Source organism: Tubulanus polymorphus, chromosome 2, assembly GCF_964204645.1.
Source record: "Tubulanus polymorphus chromosome 2, tnTubPoly1.2, whole genome shotgun sequence".
In the NCBI taxonomy this organism is placed as follows: domain Eukaryota; kingdom Metazoa; phylum Nemertea; class Palaeonemertea; order Tubulaniformes; family Tubulanidae; genus Tubulanus; species Tubulanus polymorphus.
Window position 1 is genome coordinate 20,019,665 of NC_134026.1, and position 23,132 is coordinate 20,042,796.

General features: G+C 40.5%; 1 protein-coding gene across 1 annotated transcript; it reads right to left on the minus strand.

Moving 5' to 3' along the window:
- Positions 1–189: 189 nt before the first annotated feature.
- On the minus strand, positions 190–23,039 carry LOC141900513 (SWI/SNF-related matrix-associated actin-dependent regulator of chromatin subfamily A member 2-like). The gene is made up of 26 exons (XM_074787437.1): positions 23,008–23,039; positions 22,102–22,231; positions 20,907–22,002; positions 19,973–20,276; positions 19,748–19,874; positions 18,702–18,875; positions 18,011–18,184; positions 17,122–17,304; positions 14,445–14,630; positions 12,945–13,018; positions 11,980–12,109; positions 11,517–11,680; positions 10,784–10,961; positions 9,873–10,001; positions 9,165–9,278; positions 8,914–9,027; positions 8,425–8,529; positions 7,369–7,645; positions 6,644–6,831; positions 5,833–6,063; positions 5,312–5,389; positions 4,133–4,587; positions 3,402–3,507; positions 3,173–3,274; positions 2,673–2,820; positions 190–1,611 (listed from the first exon to the last, which is right to left on the minus strand). Exons 2-26 carry the CDS (start codon positions 22,180–22,182, stop codon positions 1,400–1,402), a joined length of 5,130 nt encoding a protein of 1,709 aa, XP_074643538.1. The 5' UTR covers positions 22,183–22,231; positions 23,008–23,039; the 3' UTR covers positions 190–1,399.
- Positions 23,040–23,132: the final 93 nt, after the last annotated feature.

Here is a 23,132-nt window from a genome sequence, read left to right on the forward strand (position 1 = left end):
CTAGTTGTGTGGGCATTTTATCCTCATTCCTTCATTGTCCCTTGAAACCATTGTCACATCTGTCACTTCCCTGCCTGATCTTAATTTACAATCCAAATTACTCCGCTCAACCGAATGGATGGAGAATGGATGAGAACAGTGTCTCACGGAAGCCCGAGAACCAAAAACTTGAAGGAACAATTGGGTATATTTGGTAGATATTGAGACTATCATATTTACGTCATTAAATTACATGTAAGACACAATATCGTATCACATAATACAAATATCTCGATAATAATGATATGATAGTTTAGCGATGAATGTACACAAAAATATTTTACTAGAAGGTAAATGATGCCGATGAATGAAGAATAATACGATTGGAAAAACTAGGGCAACGTAAACAACACAACTCATCGTTTAAGGAAGTTTCCGTCAAAAGCTTCAACCTAGAGCCGATCTCTTTGTTGTTGCACAATAAAGAAGTTTGCCATTAGCGAGAAAACTGTGCCTCGCACTAGCAGTTGTATTTTACAGTTGTTGCTATAACATACAAATCGGAAGTCAATTTGGATGCAAGAATTATACATACAGTAAGCCCCATGAGAGGACCCATGTCAGAGCACCATGACAAGCCTGCGTCCTCTAACAGGCTACTGCGGTTCAATTTGTGTGCAATTATGTCAAATTCGACCGCAACTTATAATTAAAGAAATAGGTCTGCACTCGAAGATGAATTCATTTTTGGAAATTTATGAAATCAATACAAAAGTAGAATAGATGTTATACATAACACATATTTCAGATTGATGACACAAGTGTTATAAGTGAATCATATACAATACATTTAATACCTATAAAATCTATACAACATTTCAGAACCACCTGGTCACATATCACCGTTACGCACTCGTATTAAGAACGACATCGTCAGTAACTCGCGCGTTTCATTTCTCGCAAAATCCGACACTATGCGAGAAATACCATAGAGGTATGATAGAATATTCCACGATATCACAATGCCACGCTAAACAACAGATCGACTCTTATTGGTTTTTTGTGTGTGTAGCAACCGAGGCATCGGACATTCTAAGATTTCTTATCGGCATTCTTCCAATTTTTTTACCATCTATGCTTCACAATGGGTAGACATTTTTACGGCGATTAACAAATGCACAATGAATGCGGAACAGTAAATATTTCGCCACACCCGGTGAAAAACTGAATATATCGTGAGCAATGGTCGCAGATTGATATCTGTGTTACCGGTTACTCGACAGATATAGAGGTAATGAACGTAACGTTTTTCACGAATGGCTGACACGCAGTTCAGCAACGACGAAACACATCTAAATACAATGCACACACCCGCAACAAATGCAAATCCTGTCCGTTTTTACGCGTCGAGCTTTTATTCCTATTCTTGATACGATTCCGCTTCGGATTCGTCGTCGCTGATGACCGGTCGACTGTTTTTCTGCGGCGGGCGACCTTTACGCCGGTTTTTACGGTCGGACGTCGACGCGCTCGGCGTAGACGGCTCTTGCAACGACGTAGCCGGATTCAACGATACAGTTTCGTCCTGTTTCTTGTCTTTTTTCGACTCTTTCGCTTTCATTTTCGATTGGCCTGAAAATTCCACGAAGGAGGTTACATTTATAACTAAACTTTGACTCAATAAACAATATCAATATTATAGAATATATCCTTTCGAAGTTTATGGTATGGCAGAAAACCGCCCTAGTCACTGGATTTTACTAAGATCACTTTTGGAAACTCCACTCAGTTTTTGGGCAATTCCGCGAGATATTTACTGAATAAGGCAATAAGTCAACATAAGTTATTCGCTCCTTTTCACTGTGTCAATGTTTGTACTGTGGTACGCTGGGGTCCCCGCCATGAGAATGCAACAAAGTAGCATATGCAATGAGCCATGACCAGCAGGCCAACCACCAGAACTAAGTTCTCTGGTGTGCGTACATACTGTTATAACAATGTGCGATGACTACTAATATACAATACTTATTGATGAGCTGAGCTTGTCCTGCGCACATCAAATGTCAACTGTATGTCGTACGCAGCAAAAGGGTTACCAGTACATTGAAAATGTCAACTGGATTCAAAGTTCTAACTAAAGTAATTATCATATGAGCTGTAATTTAAGCCGCGGACACACCAGGCGATTTTATGACCGATTTGATCGCCGACAAATCCGGACACACTGGGCGATTTCGTCGGCAACGTAATCGGCGAACAGCGCCGCTTATTTTGAAACGACCAGCTGCTAGCGCCACCTTTAATGAATCAAAGAGCCGTGATTGGCTGGTTAATACGGCGCTCGAGGCGACTGATCGCCGTACCCGGACACACTGGGCGATTCTGTCGCCGGCGACGAAATTGCCGGCGACAGAATCCAACATGTTGGATTCGGGCGATTTCGTCGGCCGACTAAATCGCCGAAGGCGATTGCCCGGACACACTGGGCGATTTTACCGGCGATTTCGTCGGGCGACGAAATCGGACGACGAAATCGCCCAGTGTGTCCGGGCCTTTAGTTGACAATGAATTTTAGTCAAAATCTAACGTTTCGACTATTAACACATTCATCAACATCTTTTTGTTCGACTGTGGAACAAATCAAATCTAAAAAGTGATAGCAGCTTTTCAACGGCGACCAAAAAAAAACTTACTTTCATCATCATCTGCCTCTTCGTCTTGTTCTTCCTCTTCACCTTCGCTGTTGCTGTTATCCTCCGGAGATTCTTGGTACATTTCTTTCTCTAGACGTTCACGAGCGTTGATCAATACGGACTGTAGCACAATTGAGTCTTCGTAGATCTGAAATGCAACATATTTTTAATGGTTTATTACTTTCAGGCGTAAATTCCATTTCACATCCTATTATTTTCATGAGGTTAAAACCAGTTCACAAATTTCTGAAAACCCGAGTCAAAATTCAACTTTAAAACCATGCGTATCTGCTTCATAATTTATAAACTTTTAGATAAACAGATAGAGCAACAATTCAGTACACAATACACAAAATCAGTCCAGGATAACTTGTGGTATCAATGGCCATAACACTAGGAAGAACCTGGTACCAGATATCTTGTTTGTTTATTCGAATTAGCCAATTAGTCTAAGTCTATCATAATCTTTTAAATCGCATTTTGTATGCAGTATTACCCACCAGAGAGCCATCTTCATTGTACTGCTGAGCATTCTTACACAGCAGAAGTATATCCTTTTCCAAGTCATCTATACTGCGATAGCGATGCTCTTTGATACGCGTCTGAAAAATCAACAACAAATCTTGATCACTTGAAGGGTATTCAAATATAAATATTGGCGGGCAATTCAAGTGGCGCTGAAGGTAGGCAAGAGGTTAATCGGTGAAGAAAATGTTCAATTAAACTTACGTGTATCTTCTTGAAGTCGACAGGTTTTTTGATGATTTCGTAATAGTCAGGAAGATCTTTCCTGCTTGGCAACTGGAAGAATGCTTCGCTCAACACACGCATATCACTAGAATATATACCAAAAAAAATAGTTTAATTCATAAGCATAAGTTACCTGGCCTCAACTTAGGAGAAAAACAGTGGAAATGGCTCCAGACATCACACGAACAAAGCCTTGTCTACAAGTGAAAAGGCGATGCGATGAATCTACACTACATGACACCAGCAAGTCATGATAAATCTGCATTTGTTAAATTTGGATTCTTCACATGCCGATAAATCACGATCTCATTGAGACTTTTCAGTTGCAACTTGCTGGTGAACTCGGTTTGTTGAAATTACCGTACTTGGTGTATGCATATCTGGTTGGTGCAATTTGCACGAAATATGCAAACAATGGCTTTTAAGAAACAATGGAATCGTTGTCGGCACGATGAATGCTATATTGAATTTTTAGATTTGCGACATTTCGCAAACGTCATTTCTCCCACAGTAATACGTAAGGCCGAAATATTTCTAATATTTTGAATAAACTATTTAGATCAATTCATCTATTGTGGGATTTTACTCATCGCTTTATCACGGATATTGTGATCCATAACTGATTCATGAATCCAAAAATATCCAAGTTCTTTCCAAGTATTTCATGGGTGATTTTCCAGTTTTTCCAAATGGAACCCGATATTAATTACCTGTCCTTGTAGGTGACGACGATGCCATACAATTTCATCATCATTTTTGTCAGTTTTGGCGGATTCGCCGACAACTTCTCGTTCGGCGGGCGTCCACGTCGTTTTTTCGTCTTCTCCTTAGGCGTGTCGTCAGCGTCGTCGTCGCGTTTGCGCTTACGCGGTTTCTTAGACTTCTTCGACGACGACGGCGTCACGGCGACCTCCTCCAGTTCGTCGAGGTTGCCGTCCTCGATCGCTTTCAGCCACTGCTTCTCGGTCAACGCGTCCGAATAATCGACCTCTTTGCGCTGCCGCGAGCCGCGCCCGAACATCTTATCCTCCTCTTCCTCGTACGTCAGGCGTTCGACTTCCTCTTCGTTTTTGATCATCCACGCCGGCAATTCGTCCTCTTCCATCAATCGAGGTTTCCTCTTCTGTTGTCGAGCCTCGTCGCGTCGCCTTTCGATATCCATTTCCTGCAAATTTATAAAATATCCAAAAAAAAGTTGATAACATGTAAGGACTGCGTTCCTGGAACCGGTTCCACAGTTCTGAGCTAGGTTCAAATTCGACTTCATGCAGTCAAAACTTTTGAAAATAAACTACCGTCAAAATCAGTTATCAGGTTCACCCTTTTAGCGCTGACTAATCAATACCTGACAGGGCTGGAGATAATTTGAAAAGTTTCAAAAATTCCACCCCAGTGTGTGGAATAACAGGTACACTGCTACAGTGCATCTACACTGATGTGTGATAGTTTCAAAAATTCCACCCCAGTGTGTGGAATAACAGGTACACTGCTACAATGCATCTACACTGATATGTTAGTCAGTGCATCTACACTGATATGTGATAGTTTCAAAAATTCCACCCCAGTGTATGGAATAACAGGTACACTGCTACAGTGCATCAACACTGATGTGTGATAGTTTCAAAAATTCCACCCCAGTGTGTGGAATAACAGGTACACTGCTACAGTGCATCTACACTGATGTGTGAAGTGCAGTGTATTGTTATGTAACTAATATTTCACAATGTTTGACAGGTAATCAATAGATAAAAACTATTTATTTATAACATCAGTATTTTTGATACAACGCGACGCAGTGTATCAGCTATTTCTGGTGTTTTCGGGTGATTCGTAGATGCATAGAAGTTGCAATCGATATACATGTACAACTGTACAGTAGCGAACCATACCTGATAAACATCGAACTCCTCTTCACTTCTCGCCAACATTTGATTAATCGTTTCGTCATCGGGCACTTCATCTTCCTCCTGTAAAACGTCGAAAATTCAGGGAAAATGAGCTAACGTATATTCAATTCGATTCTACAGAGTCTGATTTCGCAGGGACGTTGGTGGAATCGGGCTGAGCACTTGTGACATTTTTATTTCCCTGACATGTACATTGTTTTCCCTGACTTGATTTACTATTAATTTAATCAGTTATTAATTTCCCTGACTTTTCCCTGATCTTTATTTAACTTTCTTCTTTTTTTTTTTTTACAAAATTCTCCAACTTTTCAAAGAAAAGAAAAAACCTTTGCTTAGTTTTATAGACTGGTATTAACTTTAACCAGGGGGTTATCTCAATTCATTTTCAATTGAGTTAACCCCTGGGTTAAAATTACACCGCGCTATAAAACCGGGCCCTCGACTTATCGCTGATTACCGGGTAATCGGCCGCCCTGACTCTGCACTGATTTAACCGAACCTACCTCGTCGCCCTCGCCTTCGTTTTCGAGTAACTGATACAAAAACTGACGACGCTCGTTACCGGTCGATTTCTGATCGAACATACCGGCCTGGATGACCTTCTCGTCGACGTTCAGTTTGTAGCGAGCCGCCGCCAGAATTTTCTCCTCCACCGAATTCACCGTCATCAAACGCAGCACGCGCACCTCGTTCTTTTGTCCGATACGATGGGCGCGATCTTGAGCTTGTAAATCCTACGAAAAAACGAACGAATCCCATACGGCATATTAAAACCAGAAATCTCGAATCGAAAATCTTCTATTCCCTATTGAACGTTTCCGTTGACTTTCCACAAGGTTCAACTTAACGTAAACGAGATGGTAATAAACCTTAGTGAAGGAGGATAAAGAAGAATGATTTGAAATTTACAACTTTCTAGTGGATACCCAGCTTGCTTAATGCACAACAATTTACAGTATTTTGATCTAATCTGGATATTAAATCTGGTATGCAAACTACACACTTTGGTACGCGAACTACATACTCTTTTCAACGTCGGTTTCTCATAAACACGATTGGCTTCAATCAGTACAAAACGATTCGGATTCAGCGGGTTCATTGGATGTTTATATAAACTGACGCAATTTCTTTTACTTTGAACTGAGAATGTGCTACCTCGCGCTTAAAACGTGATTTTCTCTAGGATTTTCAACGGCAACAAGCAGTTCTTTTAAAAATTATACTACGCCTGAACAGAGCATGCTTCTAAATATAGAACTTTCACAGTATTTCAGATCATCTCGGGGTTTAACAAAATTGTAAAGAATTACTAACCTGATGAGGATTCCAGTCGGAATCGAAGATGACGACCGTGTCGGCCGCCTGCAGATTCAAACCCAAACCGCCGGCTCTCGTACTCAACATGAATATGAAATACGGCGAGTTCTTCTCGTTGAACATCGCCAACAGTTGGCCACGGTCGTCGGATTTCGTCGTTCCGTCGAGACGCAAATAATGATATCCTGGATAAAGGAAAATCATACATTCATAAAATTCATTCATAACTTTTACAGTACAATCCTAGGTTTAGGTAAAAAACCTCCACTATAGCAGACCCCGCATCTTTGGCTTTTTTGATTGATTAATGTCCTGATAAGCAGAACTAGGGGCTGCGGGACAACAAGTCCACTTGGTGAAATGCTGAATACATGAAAATCTGGCAATTTCAATATTCAACACCCTAGGTGAAATAATACAGAAAACAATGATTTTGACACACAGGATTTTTGATGCAACATGAACGCATTGTCTTACGGAGAGCTAAAAATCAGTTTCAAAAATGACTCATAGCTGTTGAATCGAAATTATCTTTCACACTCTTGTTTTTGATCTTTCTCGATTTCTTCTTTTTGATCGTGGGCTTTTTCTGCATACACGCAACTATTTAACACTGTGTCAGTTTTCTACGTTGTGTATATTTCTGATGTTTCCCCACATATAAAGTTGTTGTTTCATAAAAGCTATCGTCAATTCGATGCGTTAACATTCGAAATACGAACCTCGGTAAATGAAGTAATCCTCCATGATGCTCATCAACGACGTCATTTGACAGAACAACAAAACTCGGTGATTCGTTCGTTTCAACTTCGGCAACATGCGGTCGAGCAGCTCGAATTTGCCCGACGAACGGAATATATCGGGGCCGCTGACGAGGCCGCCTGGATTACCGCTCATGTCGGCGAACGCCTCTTCGATGTGCGAGAACATGAACGGATGATTGCAAATCTTTCTCAACTGCATGATGATGTTCATTAAAGCTTTCGTACCGCCGCGACCCTGAAAATAATTACTGATATTCAACATTCCTTTTCACCTAATATGACACCAAAGAAGATATGGCGACTGTTAGCCTTGGTGGTTAAGGGGCAGATCCAGGGGGTCCTGTTAGACTAAGCAAGATCCCCAAAATTAGTTAAGTCAATTGGCGTCAAAAAAGGGCAAAATGTTGCCTAAAAAAGTGAAAAGGGTACTTGAAAGGTGTGATTTTGTCAAAAATTCAGGAAAAGGGAATTCTACTTAGCCCTAAATATCTATCAAGACCTTCAGATCTTGCCCCGGCAGGGCATGCATGATCGTTACACATGTATGTTCAATACAACCTACGGAAATCTGGTATCCAATCCTTCTTGTTCACTGTATTAAGTAAAGTGTTTGATATTTTGGCCACTGGTAACTGAAGCATCTCTGGACTATCCTTCATCCAGAGGTAAATGGTAAGCAGGCCTGATTGATGATCCCTGAGCACCAAGACCAGTAACTCGGTTGTTACTTCTCAGGTAGAGACGACTGATATACTAGTTAGATAAACAGGCAGTAGTAATACCTTGTATTTTAATTCCCATTATTGGAAGCATTTATTTTAAGCGCTCTAAGCAGAGTGGCTGGATTAAGTGTTATATAAGCCTCAATTGAAATGTAAATGGGCATTGTAAACCATTTACAAACTTCGTCCTCAATGCTAATCAGACATGAATTGTGAATAATCGCCGACAATGTACTCTTAAAAGATAACTCATAGTCCAATCGTGGCAGCGAATAACGTAAGCGAAACTTACCTTCTTGTCTTTCTCCGATCCATCGGTCAATAGGATACCTTTCTGCATGTGGCAATAGACCAGTCGCTGAAGAGCGGACATTTCACATTTGATAACGTACTCAACCTACCGAAGAGAGAATACACGTCAAAATAATCTTCGATGAAATGCTGGTGCACTCACAACACAAAAAGACCTGGCCTTACTGAATAAGGGAGTGGTAATTGTACAAGAGTTGCGCAAATAGTAAAAGTTTAGTGTTCATCCTTGCATTAACACAAAAAATCAAAACACCATTAGCGTGTGTAAAATGGATATGTTCAAGTGAATTCATTTTTAGATTACCCTTACTAAAAACTATGACCAGATTAATTGCCCCAATTGGTTTTAGACGTTGATGATAGCACATGAGTACTAAACAACATGCAGCTGCTACTGAAGAGATCAGCGGGACATAGTAAGGGACTGAAATCGTTGCAGGTGTGAGTTGAAAGTTTATCGGTAACATACCTTCTCCGGTAGTTGGGATTCGACTTCTTTTTTCAAACGGCGCAACAAGAACGGACGTAGAACTTTGTGCAGACGACGAATGATCAACAACGTCTCCTCGTTATTCAGCTCCACCTGGTGGATGAATACAGAAATCATGATAACGAGATCGTTCTAGTGAAAGTTATTACAGTATTATTCAGTCATTATTGCCGTTTAATTGAGAGCTATGTTTAACTGGGCGAAAACCATCCGTGATTAAAGAGACTTACTTTTTCCATTGTCATAGCAAACGGTGCGTTGAACCATTGGTCGAAGTTGGCGCATGACTTGAAAATGCTCGGCAGCAAGAAGTTCAACAACGCCCACAATTCAGGCAGCTTATTCTGTAAATAGAACCGAGTATAGACGATATAATAAACTCGAAGAGTGAGACACTCCCGATGAAATAATGACACAAGTGTAGATAAAGCGAAAAATGTTTTTTGTCGAAATACTGTAGAAAATACTCCATATTATATGATGAATCAGGGTAACCAATATGATAGGTTGACAAATAGAGTAAACCAGTTTAAATTCAAATTGAATTGATTGATTCGAAACACAAACTTTCCAAGTCCAAAATCAATAATCCTTAGGTAATTAGACCAAAAGAAAGCCAGGGGTCTGGTGCTAAAAAGTTGTTCAAAGATAACAAGCAGATTAGTAAAATAGTAAGAATGAACTTTGAATTGTCACTACGTCGACTATCCACTGGTTAACTCTAACCAACTTTTGAGCAACTGGCTCCAGGACTCTTGAACCAATCACTGGGATTTAACTCTTCATATTGAAACAAGTGGAGCAATCATTCACTAATGTCAAACTTCAATTTACAGGTTAATTGTTGAATTATCAATATCTTAATCCAGACAATTGAAGATACATGGCAAATTTATTATTTTTCCTTCACATAATACGTTGTCAAATTATATACATACCTGAAGCGGTGTTCCCGTTAATAGCAGTCTATGCGGAGCTATGTAGTGCGTATTGAGAACCTGCGTCAGCTTACAATGGTGATTCTTCATACGATGACCTTCATCAATAATCATGTACTTCCATCGAATCTGAAAAGGGTACGATTCGATGTGTTCTTTACGATGCATTCACGATCAGAATTGCGTTGTATCGATATGAATTTTCTCAAACGGTCATTACCGACGCTGGTAGAAAACATTTTCAATTCCGCACCAGACATCGATAAAAATTAAACCCAGACTAGATAAGTCTGCAAAACTCAAGTCATTATTACGAATTTAACATCCGATGACAATAATTACCACCTTGCAAGCTTCACTACTGAATCATTTGCTTCATTTGAACTTAGTTTAGTCTGTTCTTTCCCCCTAGTTTGTATCATCTAATAGCTTAATTAGTCCATTTGTTAAGGACTGTATATGCCGGTATGTATATTTCATACTTTTGTTGTAACGCTAGCATTCCCGAAGAAAACTATTCGGATATAGTTAAATTATCAAATAAAAATACTATCTCAAGGCAACATTTCAGACTCTATCTATTCTTAATGTGGAATTTCGTATTAGGCCTAGCTTTTACAACACGTACAGTTTTTCACGAATGGTTATTGAGTGAAGAATTAAGCTACGTTTCACTATGCACATAATGCATGCCATGTATAATTTGAAATGGTATTTCATATTCTCAGCAGTTTGAATTAGTTATTGCAGGCATCAAAAGCATTTCAGTAAATGTACATGAAATGGCTGATTCCCCTGTACGAATGATTGGATCTTTATAACCTCTATTAACTGGGCTTATCATCGGAGAAAATTATCACTGACGACCGACACCGATGAGTTGGACAGTGAGAAAAACATTTTCGACTAACCTTAGCTAACACTGCTTTATCCTTGATAATGTACTCGTACGTCGTCAACAGGACATTGAATTTGCCGGATTTCAGTTGCGGCGCCATGGAGCGTCTGAACTGCGGCGCGCCTTTATACGGTATCTTGATTACTGACGGCGCCCATTTATCGAATTCCAAAACCCAATTCGACATCGTGCTGGAAAACAATCAGATATAGCATATATACGTATCTTCTAGGTAGCCCATTTTTTGTTACAGACGGTCAACTTGCTTTCGATCAGATCGATGTTGAAAAGAATCTAGAACATGTTTCGCGTAACAGATTAGCAATTGGTTGTGGTTACAAAATATGCATATACTTTGCATGAATATTGCGCAATAGTATAAAGAGACCCCTTAGTTCAAATAAACTCCTACTTAGCATTGGCACTAAAGGCCTAAATGCTGTCAACAACTCCCGGTAACCCGACCACATAAGTGATTAAGGATTTTGGCGGTATAGAGAGTATGTCAGTATATCGGGGGTTAATTTTGACAAAACACAGATGTTCCGTTATCAGAAAATATCCTAGCATTAAGGGGGCAGGGATTGGTTTATTAGGGGCAGTATATGTTTGCCCATTGAGTTCATCGGGGAAACAGAAGATTTTTCCAAATAAATCAAGTAAAATTCATCAATTTGAAAGCAGTTTCTTGAGTGGACTTGAACAGGTCGAAGGGGCAGTTTATCATAGCAGTTTCGAGTACTTACGACAAAGGTACGATAATCAGATAGGGGCCGTTGTTTTTCTTCCGTTCCATCAGATACGTGATCAACGCGATCGTCTGAATCGTTTTACCGAGACCCATTTCGTCGGCGAGAATTCCGTTCAGATTGTTATTGTACAACGACACCATCCATTCGAGACCTTTCACCTGCAAACGAAAGTCGATAAATAAACGTAACAATCGTTTCAGTGATCAGACAATTTAACCAAAAGGGATCAAAATTCATGATACTGTCACATTCGCGCTATACAACTGATTTCAACCAGGATCTATGGATTCGTTATGAATAAAATGTGAAATAAGGTAGGAATATCAACCATCTCTGAGGTAAGGCTATGACCCGTAAATCCAATAATAATCTGTAAAGGCGGGCGTAGGTCGGCCTTGCGACTCACTGCGACGCGACCGCCAGCGACGATCACGCCCGGCTTAAGACTTGCACGTACCTGATAGGCTTTCAGTTTTCCGTTGACCATTATCGAAGCCTGTTCCGTAACGGTTTCCTGTACCGTGTGAGCGATACCGTAATAATTTGTGCCACACGTCTTATATTCATCGTCCTCACGTCGAGCGGCTCTGAAAAAACAACCGTGCGGACATCTTTGAAACTGTGCATTCCTGTTGTCTTAAAAAATTGGTACACAAAATAAAGGCAAGTAACGAGACGAGTAGTACTGTATAGGTTAACTATTTATTTGACGCACGAGCTTTCGCTTCTAATGAATAGAAGCTTCATCAGGTGGATGAGTATAGTCAATAGAAATCAATGACCTGATGAAGCTTCTATTCATTAGAAGCGAAAGCTCGTGCATCAAATAAATAGGCTACTCTAGGAATATTCAATATAAAGGCAGAATTTTCTAATATTTTCTTTTGTTTAAAAGGAGTGATTTTCATTATCTATCAGCATTTTGATATTTTCTAAGGTCCATCATAGATAAACCACTAAAATAAGAAGTTTATTCCCTTCCAAAACCCTTTCAGTGTGTCTAAACTGTGGTGTATAAATCGGCAATGGACTTTGCTAGTACATCACATCGTGGTGTATTGATTTTTAAATTAGTTTTTATCTCTATTGAAATCTATATTTATCTCTATTAACAAAATGAAATACTAGAACCACTAATGATACACCGCGACAAGGCACTAAAGCAGTGTGTCTATTATACACCACACTGGAGTGGAACTTTTTGAGATTTCAAATTATCTCCAGCACTTTTTCCGGTATCGATTAGCCAGCACTAAAAGTGTTTTAAGCCGCGATTACACTATATCATTTAGAATGGTATAAATTTAGTCCGTTCCAATATGGAATGGAGCAAGCTTTCAGTGGTAGCGGGTATAAATAGTGGTATTGCGAACGCAGCTTAAAGCTTCCATCCGGAATTTATACACGTCTCCGATGACTTACTGCACAATTTCTTCTTCTTTATTCTCTTGTTCGCGTAACTCTTCCTCTTCTTCGGAGCACTGATCGTCAGCCGACTAGAAACATAGAACCAAAACAACTTAACCGCAAAATCAACTGCAGTCCGTCGTCGAGTGGCCACTAGAATTTATCGTTAATTATTTTTACTTCAAGATAGTATCATTTTTGTGTACCATTACGAGAAAGTCTTCGCTAAATGCTTTAAAATTGGTTTGTACTTAATTTGTAAGAGGCATGAAAGTACATACATTTGTACATGTAATTGGAATTGAGTGGTTATGCTTGTTAAGTTGTGAGAGAGGACCGGCACGTAGGTCTATACGGTATTTGAATAGACAACGTTGTTCGACTTTTCATGCCAAGCCAGTATCGAAGAAAGCAGCTAAAAAAACATGACGAATCTTGCTCGGAGTACGTGCAGTACGTTACTCCACAAATGATAATGAGATGGTGAGCAGATTAAGAAGCGGACGTTCAAGTCAGTTCGTATAAGACAGACATCGATTGTTTCAAGCAGACGAATATTGGATCGATGTGGCGGTGAATGAAATTGCAACCGTACGAATGTATAGTGAACTAACGCAATCAGAATATATATATAAACAAAGCATGAATTATCAATGAAAGAATGAATAAAGCGAGGAATGAATGAATGAATGGCCACCGTCAACAGACTGCAGTTAATAGCATCAATGCAAAAACGTTTGCGCGCACGCCATTTGCCATGATTCGAAAATGTTTTATGAATTAAGCCTTTTATTGTTTTATGGTAAATCGACCCTCTGAGCTAGGGCCTTTTTTGGTAAAAACCTTTGAAAACTATCGAAATAAATGCCGAAATATGGGATAAAGATTTTTGCAACATTGACTGCTTTGAAACACGTAGAAACAGTCTCTAGTACAGCGAGACAACTAAAGATGTTGTCTGCACTTCTGTACAAGAAAGGTTCTGATACCTAAATGAAATCCATAATAATCCCTATTAAGGCATCCACGTTACATCCCTACATAGCCTATTGCAACATCCCTTGGCAGAGATTTGAACCCGATGACAACGCTAGACTCAGCCACAACATGACACGACATGAAATCCTGCTACACTAGACTGAGTACGCAGGTACGAGTGCAGGTTTGCCGCTAGAAAACTTGCGGCACCAATCAGATCGCCCGTTGTATAATCGCTGAGGCCGATAAACTATAACTGGTAATATTCGAGCTAAAATAAAACAGGATTGCTGATTGGTTAATAATGACACCATCTAAGCTGCGCACATGGGCTAATTTGGCAGGTTTTCATACCATGGTAGTCTCAACGTCATCTGGTCCTCGTTATTATATCATATCATTATATAATTTCATAATCTATTCAGCTGTTCTTCTTTATAACAGAGGGACAAAGATTTTGAACTCGGAAAAAAAACCCTTCAGAATCATGGATACTGCGTGCGCACACGACGTGCAAACTAATAACACTATACAGACCCCGGAGCTGTCCTCTTCGTCGTCCTCCTCGCTAGCCTGCCGCGGCGCCACCTCGTAGCCGGGATGCATTTCGAGCCACGCCTCCAACTGACTCGCCAGTGGAGCGTCGTCCCCGGACAAGACTTTGCCGGTTTCGGTTTCGATGACGGTTATTCTCGCTTCGGCGTTCGAATTTTCCTCGACGTTCTGAAATCGATTTCAACGATTATTAGTGCCTATTATTCGAAAGGATTCATCTATAGAAAACATCGCGATACAGATTGCGAGGCGTTTTGAAATTTCAACCCTTTCGCTGTGCATGGCGTTTTGAAGAAGTCATTGATTTTCACCTCAAACCTGAGACGCATGTAAAACAATTTTTTGTAAGAAATAAAATCGAAAATTCTGATTTTTTTAAAATGAAAATGCAATAGGCACTGGCAATGCAAGTTCATGCCCAGCGAAAGGGTAAAGTTTAATCTACAAAACCGGTTTTACGGTCCTACGTCAAGACAAGAGATAAAAAAATACCAGGTATATGTAAATACAGTTTTTTTGTTATTTAAGTAGTTCACATTTTTACTACTTAATTGAAAAAAGTTGACAAAAAACTACTGACAGGAAAATTGCAAACAGTTACAACGACTTAGGAACAATCATTAATGTACATTCGAATAACAGATAAGCCATTTTGTAACTGAAATGCGTTTAAAAAAAAACTCACATTCAAATGATATTGAACAACTCTAGAAAACAGTAGGACCGTGTCTTAACTACAGCTGCACAAAGAAGAAACAAATCACAAAAATAGCTCGAAAAATATTTTCCGCCAATTGCTAAAAATACAGATGAGGGTGTCATCCATTCATCAAGTCCAACGCAGCGTGGTGATATGAAATATTTCCTTCTTGGCAGTATCCCTTAACCCTTTCAGTGCGGTGTATAAATAAGTTTTTATCTCTAATGAAAAATGGCAGCTCATGTCAAACACAGTTATAAGTAACTAACGAAATACACCGCGCCGCAGTGTAGACGTGTTATAGCTGATGCCTGTTATTTGATGCACTGGGCTGGAATTTTTCAAAAACTTCAAATTAGGGTACTAATTAGTCAGCACCGAAAGGGTTAAAGGACGTGCTTAAGTCTAAAGGTAAAATAGATGGCCCCCTCAACCTGAACGCATCATGCTTAACTAATATGTTAGCTTCAAACGAATAATTCTTCAAATGCCATGATCAGCTCCTCGCCAATTCAAACAAGGGTCATCATCGTTGAACGGTCACTTGTCGGACGTTATTATTGCAACAAAATCAGGGATAAGGAGAGCAAGGTTTAGGGGAAAATAATTCGCTATGCCATTCTCAAAACCTAAAGCCGAATTACATGACAGTGCCCGGTTCCACAGTTGTTTCAGACCGGCAGAAAATTTGCTTGAACTCAACAATCGTAACTCTGAACTATATCAACAATCTCATGCATGCCAGGTTTGCAGCAGGATTTCACCTGAAGAGTAAGCACTAAACAGGACCTATCCTAAATTTTTCAAAAAGTTAAGCCTTTTGCAGACTTTATCAGACTCACAAATCCTGTCATGAGTTCTAATCTAAGGTCAAATGCTATTTAGTACTTTAACATAAACTTACATAACTTGCAACCCTGAGAATGGAAAATGACAATTCTTACCCTCATTCAACTAACTCATGGATCTAAAATTTCATCCAAAAAGGGTTAGAAGGTAACTCATTAGAGTTTAACGTGACTCTACAACTGCGGAACCGGGGTTGAGGTATTAGTATCGCATGTACACAATGATGACAGCCGGATGATGATGATGACTTACGGCACCCTCTTTAGATGAACCAGCTGCTGCGCCCTCCTCGGCGTTGTTGCTCTCCTGTCCATTGGTGTTATTACTAGCAGCAGACGCCGCCGCTGCTGCTGCTGCAGCTGCATTCGCCGCCTCTATTGCCTGCTGTATGTCACAAGGCAATAAAAACGTTTTATTGCGAGATGATTAAGAAACAAGACAGTGTCCGTATGGATCAGTAATATCTCCTCGATAAAAGGAGGTTTAAAGGAGAAAACTTCATATTTCAAGGACGGGCCTGCATCACTTCCATATCCTAATTGCTGTAGACTCTTCCTAAATTAGTACTCTTCATCTCAGTAAACAATTAATTCGGTGGTTTCATAAGCGAATCTTTATCTTTTACACTACGGAACTAAACTTTGGTTTCTTATTCGGTAACTGCCAATTGCATAAAAAAATCCTGGTACTAACTATACTGATTTAGGCATAATAAGTAGACAAATATTACAAATTGCCCATTTCTTAAAATTTCTGGGCATATTGATCAAATTAAAGGAGTTTTCAGCACCTTTGAAAAATTTTTCCATTTGGAAGGAGTATTTAAGGAATCAAAGGAGTCGTAGGGACCCTGCAAGATTCAGGAAATACCACATCTCTCTCGATAAGTTTTGCACAGGTATACACCATTTTACCAGCCAACCATGACTGTTTACTTTAATGAGCCACTTTGATAATGATGACTTTTCTCAGATTTTTAGCCCTTTTTCTTTTTACAAAATGCCCCGACTATTCCCTAATTTCAAGGTAAGTGGCCACACTGTTCTAGATACAGCATACGTGAGAAACACTAATGAAAACTGGTACCAATTTCTCAACTTCGATTCTTACTTTGATTTTCTCCTTCTTCTTTTTCTTTTTGTGGGCCAGTTTCTTTTTGCGCTGGTCGACCTTGTGTTGGTGCACAAGTTTCGTTAGATTGACGATGTACTCGTCGGTCTGCTGTAACAGGAACGCCAGACGTCTGTCTTTCTTCTGATCGATCAATTTCCTGTAACCCTCTTCATCTTCAGCCTAAAAAGGGCATGAATCAACTTCGGCATTAATTTTTGGGCTGAAAAATCTTACTTCTTGGAGCCCAAAAAATAGTTTTGTTTCAATCATATGTAGGCCTACATGATTTAGATCATTCACACCAAGCAGGACTGCTCATATTAGACGCTTCATGTGGTGCTCTTAAAATTCATCTTTTTAGAACATTTTACCTAAATCACACCTATTTCATCTATTGTTGTATCCCTGGTATGGTATGGATTCATTTTATTCTACATTGTGAATTGTATCTTAAATCGTATGAAATTCTATTCCATTGTCAGTAGATTGATGATAATAATATGGGTAAACGAACTTATCGCTGTTAGATAGGTCTATTGGAGGCAGGTTACATAATGCATACTCTATAGTAAACAGTGGAGTTAACTGAACTGGTCATTAACTTGATAAGAAACGTCTGTTCAAGCATGTATAATGCTGATGAGAAAATCAAGATCAAGATGGCTGCCCTGTTGCCGGTGCCCATATCAGATGGGCGATAACCTTCATTGCCTTGGCGGAGATCTCACCCGGGAAACCATCAGGATTGCAGCAGATGGCATCGTGCTAGCAAGATCTCAAAGGTACATCGGATAACAAACGTGGAGTCAAATCAATAGATATCAATAGATGTTGGGGATGGACAATAACAATTTGTTGTTTTTCGTGACCTCTGAAACGAACTCACCATAAGTCGACGCATACGCTCTTTTTCGATGCGTTCCTGTTCTTTCTTCTGCTCGCGTTCGGTGTTCGCGTGCCACGTCAACACGGCTTTGTTCAGTTTGCCGAGTTTACCGACGATCGACCGGTGGTACTCGCGGAACTCTTTCGCGTGTTGCAATATCGCGTTCAAATATTCCTGAAACGAAGAAAAGCATTATTGAAAGGGCGAGTCATCGGGATAATCATTAGCATGATGACTTATACGAATGACGAAATATACTTAGTCAATTGAATGAGGACTCATTGCCAGGAGATGTCCTGCTTAGCAGTGCAAGTAACAACTTAGTCAATATTCTCGATTTTTAGCCTCCCACATCGGAAATAAGGCAATCACATCTTTTGATAAACTTTGATTCATCTTCGCGGTTCATAGATATTCATTCATCAATCATAGAATTTGAGAAAGTGTGGATAGATTCTAATAAATTGAACCAGAGATGAAATCCGGGCGTTATTGCCGGAATGCACAAATAAGTAAACCTAGCTTGCCACAAGAATCCTTAATTGCCACAGTCGACTGTAGAATCCAAAATATAAATCGCGACTCAAAAATATAGATGACTTTGAAGTCAAAAGTAATGGGATGACTTATCCAATGACAACTTAAGCGAAGCGGAATGTAATGCTGTTCGTAGGATTTTCAAAACAGCTACCTGATGTTTTTGTCTGCGTTTACGTTCCTGTTCGATTTTCTGTTGCTTCTCGAGTTTCTCGGTGATCCTTGCCTCACGCAGGGATTGACGTTTGTTTCGCTTGTAGGCCTTCGAATTGAGAGCCGTCTCCAACGTCGTGTCCTTACGCATCGACGATACAACTTCACTTCTTAACTGCAAATGAGATGATGAAAACATTATTACGATGACAGACGAAATTTGCAATCACACAATGGGGAACATATACACTAGGTTTGCCAACCTCTGAAAGTGCTATCAGTAACGAATTGAATTTTTTTCAGTAACATTCCATTGAAATATGTAAGAATGTTCAGAATGCTAAAACTAATCAGCAATTAACAGTAACCCTTCGGTTAACATCTTTCATACGTATTTCTGTAAGCATCAAGCATATCAAATAGTAACAAATACTGAAAATCAGGAACAGTTAGCAGCTCGGTATAACCTTATTGTAGGATTTAGAACTCAGAATAAGGTATCTAACAATCAAGTTCAAAGTTGCTTGAAAATGAACTAATTTTGATCAAGCCACCTCTTGAAGTTCCCCATCGGTTTCAATTGTTGTGCTCAATGGAAACACTAAGTAACTATACCAAAAATTTGAGTTAAACTTAAACTGAAGCTGGACTCAGGGTTTAAGTATCAATCATGTGGGAGGAACTCAGATTTTCCTTATTCATCCTCTACAACCCAAAACTTTTTTTTTACTTGTAGGACTCTTCAACTTATAGTTGGATAGTGTGAACAGTGTGGTCTGAATCTACAAGATAAATCAAATACCTTTTTGTGGATTTTCATGGATCTGTTCTGGAAGTCCTCATTCCAGTTGTCTTAGTGCTTAATGTAATAATAATCATTCAAACTCCGCACAATTCAAACTTTTGGAAACAAAACCTCGATTACATTTCCCAAAATTAATGATGCTAATGAAAGCTTTAGCAGACCTTGTATAGCTCCTCTAAATCACTGTACACTCTAAATCGCGCAAAATTAAATAAGCAGATAAGTAACTTAGTATGACCAACCTGTCTCTGGAAGTTGAGCAGTCGAAGGGCTCGAACTTCAATCATGGCTTTAACTTTCAGATCTTCGGGAATAACCGCGGGTAAAATCGACAACTCTTGAATACGCAACGAAATCCGACTTGCCAACCTGTTCGCAGAAAAAACCAATGCATAAATCAAAATCGTGTGAAGATTTTTGTAATGAATCTGTTTTCGCAATTCCTAAAATTTCGACAAACAGCCTACCTGTTTTCGCGTTCTTTCAATATCTCAACCGGATCGAGACCTTGAGGTTTGTTGACCGGCGCCAGTCGATTCTGCTTCTGCTGCATCTGTAAAGCCGCCTGCAGCGTTTGCGGCTGTTGCGGTTGCTGCTGTCCGCTGGATGGTTGAGGCATCATTGGCTGTCCTTGCTGCGGACCTGGCGGCCTTTGCCCCGGTGGCATCATCGGGTATCTCTGCGGCGTCGGCTGCCCGGGCATATTTGGGGCTTGTTGTGGACCAACGGGCTGCTGCGGCGCCATGCCACGCATTTGTTGATTTGGATCAGCTGCATCAACGGAGGACAAAAATATATATTAACAAACAGCCTTATGATTTATCAGCAATTATTACCCCTACTGTAATTATATCAACTTTCAGGAAACAAACCATCCTCCCTCAGCAGATTCGAAACCGCACTGCAACAAGTTACAAAACCCTGACACTCTAGCCCAGGTGCAGAACATAGATGAAGCCAAGATGAAGTCATTAATAGCCAATCAGAAATCCTGCTTCATTTTAGCCTAGGTTTTTCCAGTTAGAGTTTATCTGTGAAATTTGCCTCAGCGATTAAACAACGGGCAATCTGATTTTCACTGCAAGTTTTCTCGCCCGGTCTGGTGTGGCAGGGTTTTGTGCCATGGCTGAATCCGGTTTCGAAGGCCATCAGGTTCGAATCCCTGCCGAGGGAGGATAGAAACAAACCGGCCTGCTTGAAGTGAAAATATTCATCCTTAATGTCACATACGGTAATAAATTAAATCAACAGAATTAAGAGCTGCAGACAAAAATTTGACCGGATAAAGCTGTATGAATCATAGAGAGCTTTTTTTTCCAGAGAATGAAGACAAATAAACTTTTGTTCAAATGCATATCATGAACCCCCCCACGCGAATTGTTACTAACTATAATTGCTCACCTGGTCTGAACGGAGGCAGACGTTTTCCTTCGACGGCCAGACGTAGATTCTCCGGAATGCCGTGCGTTCTCGCCAACAGTTTATAAGCCATTATTTGCGCTTTCAACTGCTGCAACTGCGGCGGATTGAACGCGGTTGGTTTCGGTCCGTCCGGCATCGGTCCGCCCATCGGCGGTCCGTGCATCTGGTTTGGCGGCATCTGACCGGGCATTGGATGATTGGGCATTTGGTTTATCGGTTGACCCATTTGATTAACGGGGCCCATCTGATTTCCCATTGGCAACGGCATTTGTCCCATTTGATTTCCACCTGGATTGGGAACACCCATTGGGATCTGACCTTGCTGATTGGGAGGCATTTGGCCTTGTCCAACAATCTGCCCTGGCATTTGTCCCGGTTGATTTGCCATCTGATTTTGTCCACTCATTGGTCCCGGCATTTGACCTTGCTGTGGACCGGTCATTTGATTTTGCTGTCCAACCATCTGATTTTGTGGTGGGCCCTGTCCTCCCATTGGTCCAGCCATCTGATTTGGAGGTGGAGCTTGTCCTCCCATTGGACCGCCCATCTGATTTGGAGGCGGAGCTTGTCCTCCCATTGGACCACCCATCTGATTTGGAGGCGGAGCTTGTCCTCCCATTGGACCACAAATCTGATTTGGAGGCGGGGCTTGTCCTCCCATCGGACCACCCATCTGATTTGGAGGCGGAGCTTGTCCTCCCATTGGACCACCCATCTGATTTGGAGGCGGAGCTTGTCCTCCCATTGGACCACCCATCTGATTTGGAGGCGGAGCTTGTCCTCCGATCGGACCACCCATTTGATTTCCGCCTCGTTGCCAATCTTCTGTGGTCTGTCCTTGCGGCATCTGATTCTGATTTGGTTGGGGTTGATTGAACTGCTGTTGCATGCCCATATTATTCATCGGGGCACCGGGCATCTGAGATTCAGACGGTTGGCCATCACCGGGATGTTGTGGTGGACAGGGTGATTGATTGCCGCCACCATTTTTATTTCCATGATGATTTGCCATGGCAACTAGTTGTGCGTAGCGTGGGTCATCCTGCATTCCCTTTTCTTCCATGGATGTAATAGCCTGCAGGAAAATAAATAAGTATCGTTGACTGGCTAAATTCAAAGATTTCGCCCGTTTCGCGGCGCGGGTACACCAGGCGATAGTATAAAAATCACTAACCTTCTGCAGCATCTCCTGATGCTGATAGGCAGGGGCTGGAGGAGGGGCTGTCATCAGACCAGAGCCCTCCTCAGAAGCCATTGTGTCAGTTGATTCTGATATAAACGCTCGACGCCTTTGTGTGTCTTCTCTGAAGGAAAATAAATACAGGGCGTTAGGTATTAATGTCATTGGCCTATCATACAGAAAGTTCATGATCAATCACAGGGACATGTCACAAATTAAAGTGAATGAATAAAAACCAGTATCAACGAGTAACCCTGATTTGTTGCCACCCTTGTTTTTTCATTATACAGGGATATTGGGGTTGATCATTAATACTGGTTTTATTCATTCACTATTGATTGTGACTAGTCCCTGTGATATCAAAATTAATGCAGCAATAATTTGTTAAAAGTCATCATGCCGCACTCTGCATATAAAAACCATTAAGCCATTCTAATTAGGTTCAAGGTTAATATAAAATATTCAAAGAAATTCAAAATCAGGTCAGGGTTCCAGGAAGCAGTGTGTGTGTAGGTAGGCAATCACCGGACGAACGCGAAGACATCTTTTTTGCTCGGGGCTAGGCTACAATTAGAAATGGTCTTATATAACTGTCGATCCAGTCTTTTAGGTGGTGTATCACTTAGTCTACTAGTTAGAGTGAAGTTACCTGGAAATGAAATTCCGACCGGCCAGATTATGAGCTCCCGTCGGAAAATAACGGTTTATGTCGGTAAATAATGCGATTTCTGTCGAGACAAAAGAAAGTCGCCGGCATTGCTACAAACTTTTCAATAACATCTTAAACACAAAACACTAAATAATAACATTCGTATGAAAGATCCGCCTTTGATTAACAAAATAAGCTTCACGGGTTTACCGTAGACATATTTTAAGGCACATTTAAGAGTTAAAACTTACATATATTTCACGATCGTCGAACAACAGAAGCGTGACGTCACTGTCTGGGAGTTTACCAATACAGATAAATTCAAATGAAAAGGCTTTGTTCACCAAAATATACAGCACAGCAGCGCGTCGTACGA

Coding starts and splice junctions, on each gene's coding strand:
- LOC141900513 (XM_074787437.1), bottom strand. CDS start 22,182: ATGGCTTCTGAGGAGGGCTCTGGTCTGATGACAGCCCCTCCTCCAGCC. Junction 13,019..14,444: donor ACGAAGAGGACAGCTCCGGG/GTCTGTATAGTG, acceptor CTATGTTTCTAG/TCGGCTGACGATCAGTGCTC. Junction 9,279..9,872: donor TAACGGGAACACCGCTTCAG/GTATGTATATAA, acceptor TTCTATTTACAG/AATAAGCTGCCTGAATTGTG.